The 8,207-nt window shown below is 44.0% G+C and overlaps 1 protein-coding gene across 1 annotated transcript in view; it reads left to right on the top strand.

The window, feature by feature from the left end:
• Positions 1-8,207, top strand: part of TMC5 (transmembrane channel like 5) — a 35,376-nt gene that overhangs the window by 5,840 nt on the left and 21,329 nt on the right. Inside the window, exons 5-9 of the mRNA XM_075069072.1 lie at positions 1,025-1,124; positions 2,259-2,349; positions 2,717-2,965; positions 4,350-4,501; positions 5,144-5,288. Coding sequence (XP_074925173.1) covers positions 1,025-1,124; positions 2,259-2,349; positions 2,717-2,965; positions 4,350-4,501; positions 5,144-5,288 — 737 coding nt within the window. The remainder of the gene's footprint in view (positions 1-1,024; positions 1,125-2,258; positions 2,350-2,716; positions 2,966-4,349; positions 4,502-5,143; positions 5,289-8,207) is intronic.

Raw genomic sequence — 8,207 nt, 5'->3', positions numbered from 1 at the left:
CCCCAGCCAGAGCCCTCATCCCCCTACACCCGAATCCTCAGCCCCAGCCCTGAGCCTCCCCACATCATGAACCCCTCATCCTCAGCCCCAACCCTCATCCCCCTGCACCCTGATCCTCTGCCCCAGCCCTGAGCCCCCCCACATCATGAACCCCTCATCCTCAGCCCCACGGCCCTCACTCCACACCCCAACCCTCTGCCTTAGCCCTGAGCCCTGTCCTGCATCATGAATCCCTCATCCTCAGCCCTGCACTCCCTCCTGTGCGCAAACTCCCTCCCAGAGTGTGCACCACCTCCCCTTTCCCACACACCCCTTCCCACCCTCAAACTCTCTCCCCTAGAGCCTGCACCCCTCACCCCTTCCTACACCCCACCCCCAGTCCAGAGCCTGCACCCAAACTCCGTCCCAAATCCTGCACCCCTCACCCCCTTCTGCACGCTCACCCCCTGCCCCAGCCCAGAACCTGCACCAAGCACCCAAACTCCATCCCAAAGCCTGCACCCTAATCCCTAGCCCAGGACCTGCACCCCAGACCTCTCCCCAAAACCCCTCCCAGAGCCTTAGGCAGGTGGGGGCGGAGTTTGGGGGGGCAGAGTTGAGGGGGGTGGGTTCTGGGCACCACCAAAATTTCTACAAACTTGCCACCCATGCCCAGTAGAAAAAACAGTGAGTAAGAACCTTTTTGGAAAGCTTGAGTCAATGTTTTTGCTTATTTTGTATTATAGCCCATTGTATTAACAGTAAACCATCACTGGGTATGATGATTTTTGAAAGCATTAAAAACCGTATTCTCCCAATGTATCTGTATTACAGAAACATTCATTCCAGAAAACTAAGACTATTTAGTGCAATACCACCGCTAGCTATCACTGGCTCTCAATTTCCCATAGTTTAGCTGAGTCTTGATAGCATATTGGATGTCTTATTCCCAGTCTTCCTCCTCTCATTCTTTGTATGAAAGTTAAGATGTTGTTATACAAAGTTCTGGATGGATATAATTTTTTTTTGTACATCTCACCTACAGAAGAGAAGTTGATCAAAAATCTTGCAAGCATGTCCAGCAGAGAGAGAGTGAAAGCAATCCAGAAGACACCAAAGACCATGAAGGAGAAGAGAGACATCAGGTAAAAGCAGAATGCTTATTACAGCTTAGTGCTAATGTGAACACACATACTGTTTCTGGCATCTACTTAACAAATGCGGGTGTCTGTATATTTCCTCGCTGGATACTCGGTCAATTATGGAACAAAATATTAGAAAATAACTTATATTAATAACCTGTTTTAAAGTAGCATCTTGCAAGGCAAATCGGCATTCAGTGAGGATGGCAGGATGTGCATTTTTGTTGGATGGGAGCAACATTTCCTCTCGCTGATAGCAATATCCTGTTCTGTTTATATAAGAAATGTCATATGAAATGTGGATTGTGATGTTTAAGAGTTTCAAAAGAGTTTTCAGAATAAGAGTGGAGAAGAGGCCAAGCAAAAGAGGTTGAAAGTAATGGCTGACTTATCGCTATCACAGTGCCATTGTAGAGGATATCCAAAGCCCATCACCAACAATAAGCAGGTGTTAGATGCAAGGAGGCTAGATTGGCACCAGGCTTGTCTGTCCTGAGGCAGATTTCCAGTTAACAGAAAGACTAACAGCAAAGCGTTCTCCCTGAAGTCCACATTTTAGTAACTTTTTAGCTGCTACTGAGTAGAGCTGGCTGGGAATTTTTTATTATCTTTTTTTTTTCTGAAAAATGCTGCTTTGTCAAAACTAAAACTGTTTTTTCAAAACCGGGTTGATTTCTAGATGAATTTCCCAACCTGAAATTTTTTAAAAAAAGTTTTTTTAAAATGTCAAAATGATTTTTTCTGACCATTTTAATGAAAAATTCTGATTTTTTGCTCTGGTTTGAAACAACTTTCTGTTTTGAAATGTGAAACTAATTAGACTGAAAGCATTGTTTTTAAAAATCTTGAAATTGAAGTAAAATGTTTCGTTTGACCCAAACTGAAAATTATTTGTTTATTATTTGGGGTGGGGGGCTTTTTCAGCTAGCTAGCTAATTTTTTTGTGATGTTGACCTCTTGTCTAGAGTTTAAAAATTTTCAAACTCTCAAAAGTATACACTGGCCATATCCTGCTGAGCTGTGCTCCTGAGCACGTGCATAACATTTATGTTTGCAGAAGCCTGTTAAACACAATGTGGTATGTTAAATGAGAAGTTTTTCATTGTTTTATTCACCCTCCTCCATGCTGTTCCACAGGAATAAAGTTCTCATGGAGAAAACCAAAAAATCTGTAAGCTCCAGTATTCAGATTAACTGTTGTACACAGTGTCTGTACAAAACAGCCTTGGTAAGTGTAACCTGCCATGTTCAGACAAGCTGGGTTAAACACTTTTAAACTAAGATGGCATTGCTAACTCCAGAATTGCATAGCATATTCTCTTGTGTTACCTTTACTTGCCAATAGGCCAAAGAACCAGTGCACTTTTATTTTATTTATTTATCCAGTTGCATTGTGGTAGCATTTAAGAGCTCAAGGCAAGGAAAGGCATCCTACAAATGAGAAGAAAGTGAAGGAGGGGAAATGTTCCTAATTTAAAAATGCAAATATGAGAAATGTGGGATTGTCTTGTGTGGCTTTAATTTGAGTATTATGTAACACGTGCAGTATCAGATTGCCTGTTAATGATCATATTTCTATCTCTTTCTCATATTAGTCCTATCAGCAATTTAAAAATGGTCTCTCAGAATATTTGCACTTATTGCAACTATGGCAGAAGACTCTGAAAGTCATCGGTGGCAAGTTTGGAACCAGTGTTCTTTCCTATTTTGTTTTTCTGAAGTGGTTACTGACTTTCAACATCTTCTCATTCCTTGTAAACTTCAGCTTCATAACAATCCCACAGCTTATAGCATCAGAACCAAATAACCTTCCATTCAACGGTCTGGAGCTTCTCACCGGGGCTGTAAGTATGTAAAGGAGGGCCCAAACTAATACTGTATACAAGAGATATAGCTTATAAAATCATCCTAATGTAAAAAAACAGCCACAAATATTTTCTAGTAACAGCTGGGTGGAGTGGTGAAAGTTTTAATAGTGCTCTTATTTTCTTCTGGTCACTATAAAAATTTTAATTTTGCTTATAGTTCCATAAGCTGCCCAATAGCCTGTATGATATTAATTGATCTCACTCGAATTCCTAGAGCATTTGTGTCCTATTCAAAAACTGCTTGGTGCCTTTTTGACAGCCTCTCAGTGAGCGATTGAATAGGCATGAAGACTGCATTATCCTTTAACCCCTTCTGTATTATCCTAAGACACCATCAGCAGTGAATCTTCCGATCCCTTTCCTCCTCTGCAGATATGTTAAGGATTTCAGTTTATAATGCTGTGAACCTGGCACATTTCATAAGCACTGAATTCTTGATTTTTTGCAAGGAGCTGGACAAATCTTTGCATAGAGACATGTTGAAGTCAGCAGGGCATTACTCAAATGGACCTTTAAATCTGTGCTGAGATCTCTAGGTATTTAGGCCCTGATGGTGTAAATATTTTTTGGGGGAAGAAAAACCTAAAGGAAAACATCCCAGTATCCCATACTATGCTAATTTTACTGACACTAAGCTGCTGTTTGGTTTGTTTCTTTGTTCAGAGAGGAGGAGCTGTTCCATTTTGGGGGAGGTTAGTTTTTTCCACACCTGACCTTTACAAGAAAGTTGCATAATTTCCACTGTACGCCTATGGAGGGGGGAGTCTATCTAGTGAAATAATAACCCAGACTGGTAGCTAAGACCTTCTCAATGTGAGGATGCCATCTTGTTTTTTTAAGAAGGGTAAATATGAACATTTCTGCTGGAATTCTCTTGCAACGTCGCATTTGTGCATTTCAGTTAACAGTTCTCAGTCTTCAGATGTAAAACTGTTGTGCTCCTAAGTTTCTGGATGCAAAGTAAAAGTATAGCAATAAGGGATTAAAGTATTTACAGAGTGCTTACTTGGAAAGGTGGCCAAATAACCTTTGATCTAATGCCAGTTGCAATCATTCTAACTAGCGTCCGCTCCTTCAAGGTGTTGTGCGCCTGCAGCTCCTCACATTGATTTCTAGGAAAAGGAGGGGTGCTTCATTGGCCCCAACAAGCACTTAGCACCTGTAAAATTGTGATCAGTAGCGGGGGGGGGGAAAGGAGGGCCTAATCCTGCAAAAACCTTACTAGCAAGAGCGATCTCATTGGGATGAATGGGTCTATTCCTGTCAATCAAGTTTTGCAGGATCAGACCCTTAAGTACTCCACTTTATTCAATCAACAGCATGTCTTTTGAGTGCTAACCCAATTTCCATATCATTTTAGGGTTATTTTAAAAAAACAGTGCTCTACTACGGTTTTTACACCAACTCTACAATCACAAAAACTGAGAACAATTCTTCCTATAACATGCAGCTGGCCTATATTTTCACTATTGGGATTTATTTCATCATCTGCTTCTTTAGCTTGGTGTACAGGTACAATAACTATATATTCCTCCTTCACTTTAAAATGGATATATTTGTATGAAGACAAAAATGCTATTCACATTTTAAGAGAGTCTACTAGCAGTAGTAATAATATCCTTGGCCACTAATGTGGACATGCTGCTGTTGACAAATTCCTGTTTCTAGTTCCTGCTAGTAGTAATAGAATCTGGTGCAATTAAAGATACTGGCATCAAATTTCCCCAGTTTGGGGCTACGCAGTGTCCAAAGTGCTGCCAGACCCACTGGACAGGGTGCAGAATCACTGCAGAACCACCAATGTCCCCCAGAAGGATTCTGGCTCAGTCAGCTGAGTGTAATCCCCTGTTATGAATGCTGCTGTCCATAACTTCCACAAGTGATTTGCTGCATTGAAATAGCCCTTCAGACGCAGCCATTGCTGACATGGAATAGGGGAAAAGAAGGCAGGAAGAAGCAGGGTGTGTAAGGATACCTGACCATAAAGGGAAAGGGGAGTGACTATAACTGAACTCTACATTCACAAATCCAGGAAGGTGGATTTCTGTAGTTTGCAAGACTGATTTCTGTTCCCCAACCCTGTTTGGGTCTTTTCTTTCAAAGACTCCCTGCATTTCCCTAATACTGATCTCCTGCATGTAACTTCTACTGCAGTATGGCAAAGTCCTTCCGTAAGAACTTCATCAATCCTCAGACCTACTCTGGAAGTGCTGCCAAGCTTCTCTGCATCTGGGACTTCAATATAACCAATGAGAAAGCTGTGAAACTGAAGCAAAGCAATCTCCGTACGCAAATGAAGGTACAGAATTAATGGGTCGGAAAGAAATCCTCTCCCTGTGTGAGCAGATCGAACTCTCGGTTTGAATGTATGACTTGCTCAAGAAAGTGCCATAGGACACTTCAGAGATCCCACTTCTTCCTGCCCCACCAGTTGGCTATGTGAAGGTTTTCTGTTATGAGCCATTTACTTACCTGCCATTGGCTTAGCAACATATTTCTAAAGGATTTTTTTTTCTAGCTACTTCTTTTTTGTCCTGGCAATTGAATCTCTACAACTCTGGCATGGATATTTGCCCAGCTCTATTTTTTTTTTTCCAGCCCTGCAGCCAAACGGTGGCCTTTAGCTAGAAGGTGGGGGGAACACACTGCTCTTTGCCTGGCATTATCTAGCATACTGCTGATTTAACTGAGATTGTTACTATATAACATGTTTCTGTCACTCATTGTGGCATATCCTATATGGCTGTGCACATGAACAAACGGTCCCTTGCCCCAGCTAATGATTTTTCCTTTATTTTTGGCCTTTTTTATCATTGTGGGTTTGGTTTTCTTGGTATTGGATCACTTAGGTAGAAAGGCACCGTTGGGAGCTGTAGCCCTAACTATGAAGTGTGATGAAACTTGTACAAGAAACTGCCCCAAACATAGTGAGTACAATTGTGCTGCCTGCGCTGAGGGCTTGTCTTCACTACTGGGATAAGTCGACTAAGTTACACTACTCCAGCTATGTGAATAATGTAGCTGGATTCGGCATAGCTTAGATCGACTTACCCCAGTGTCTTCACTGCGCTGCATCGATGGGAGACGCTCTCTGCTTGAATTCCCTTTGTCTTCTCAGAGAGATGGAGTACCAGGGTCAACCGGAGAGCGCTCTGCTATTGATCTAGCAGGTCTTCACTCGACCCACTAAATCGATCCCTGCTGTATCCATTGCAGCAGCATTGATCTTCCCGTAATGGAAACCAGCCCTAAGAGATTACCTGTGTTCTATTCCTTGAGTAGTCACTTAAGACAGGTGTGGAGAGAGCACTGGCCTGGGATTTAGGAGACCTGGTGTGACTGAAGTACTAGGGGGCCACCCTGATGTTACTGAATTAGAGCAAACTGCAAAGAATGTGGCAGACAATCCCCAAAGCCAGTGGATATCCCAATGCTTAGATTTACCAAGCCAACATAAAACAGCTTCCACAATACCTCACTGGTTGCACAGTTCCCTTATAACAACCCAGCCTTGGGCTTCCACCCAGATCAGATATGATGAAGGTTACTGAAAATCTTATTCATCATATAAGAAAGTTCTACCTATCCTAAAGAATTTGACACATGACCTCCCAAGTTAATGAAGATTTCCGATTTAATCCAAATACACGCTGACAGCCAGTGCTTATTAACTAAATTGAAATTTATTAAAAAAAGGAAAAGAGAGAGAATATTGGTTAAAAGATCAGTATACATACAGACATGAGTACAATTCTAAGTTCAGTTTTATAACAGAGATGGTGAGCTTTGTAGTTGCAAAGAGTTCTTTCAGACTTAGTTCACAGGTTATAGTCCAATGTTCATATTCCGGGTGATCCAGGCGGGACTGGAGAGCTCAGTTTTATGACTTAAACTTCCCCTGCATAAAGCATCAAGCAGATCTGAAATGAAAGGATCAGGTCCCAAGAGTCTTTTATACAGTTTTCTAGCAGCAGAGGCGGCTCTAGGGATTTTGCCGCCACAAGCACGGCAGGCAGGCTGCCTCCAGCGATTTGCCTGCGGAGGGTCCGCTGGTCCCGCGACTTCGGAGGACCTCCTGCAGGCACGTATGGGAGGTCCTCTGAAGCCCCGGGACCAGCGGACCCTCCGCAGGCAAGAGCAGAAGGCATCCTGCCTGCTGCCCTCGCGGTACCCGCAGGGTGCCCCCCCAGCTTGCCGCCCCAAGCACGTGCTTGGCGCGCTGGGGCCTGGAGCCACCCCTGGCCTGAGGGACTGAGCACTCAATGCTGCATCAGCTCTTGCAGAATCAAAGGTGTCTGAATTCAGGAGCCAAAATTGCAACCAGAAGCACAATACAATGAAGGGAATGTGCCCCGGAGTGGGGTGCAACCTACAGACCACAGCCCCTTCTGGCTTTAAAATCTATGAACAGTTCCTGCAGAGCTCAGAAATCAATGGAAGCAACCATGAAGCCGGAGATCTGGTGCTCAGGGCTGCCTGGGGAGCATGCAAGGCTAAAGTGGGGACTTTCCACCAGGAGAGCTGCCAAGATGCAAATCTAAAAGAGATTGTGGAATTCAGTAAGCCAAAGGCAGCCCAGACGTTTTGCTTAGAATCCGAAGAGAGGCAAGAATGTTAATAACAATGTGAAGGGAGATCGGCTACCACAGAACCTGCTCTCAGATCCATGATGTTGGGCGCTGCTATGTCCTGCCCCCAACCACCTGTCCCAGTGTTCAGCCCTCTGGGACACTGCACTCCTCCCTCCCCTGGAACTCCGCTGGAGAGGCCAAGGGTCAGCATCTCTCCAGCTCAGAGCCCTCGATACCACAGGCTGGATGCGCCAGTCCCCTGTTGCTATCTGCAGGGCTGGTAGAACTCTGCATTGGTGGAAACCACTGCCCAAGCTGCAAAGAAGTGAGTCCAAAGTGTTTCCTTGTAAGTCCACAGCTCCTAAATGACCACCAATGGCAGTCAGTCTGTGTCACCAAGGCACAGAGCTGTCTGGAGATTAACCTGCATTTGTGCTTAAAACATAACCCACCATCCTGAAGACCACAGATCTGAACATGGAGTGTTCAAAAACATCACTAGGGAAAGGAATAGCAGCAGCTGTGCAACACATTGTCAGATGTAACCCTGATTGCCCCTCTCCTTTATCTGCCACACCACCCTTGCCAGCCAGGGGCACTGGCCAGCTGAGTCTGGGAGCATCACAGGTAATATTCAGAGCCACTGG

The sequence above is a fragment of the Chelonoidis abingdonii genome, chromosome 9, assembly GCF_003597395.2.
Source record: "Chelonoidis abingdonii isolate Lonesome George chromosome 9, CheloAbing_2.0, whole genome shotgun sequence".
Classification (NCBI taxonomy): Eukaryota; Metazoa; Chordata; order Testudines; family Testudinidae; genus Chelonoidis; species Chelonoidis abingdonii.
Note: the sequence above shows the minus strand (reverse complement) of the source record. Positions and strands in the feature narration are given on the sequence as shown.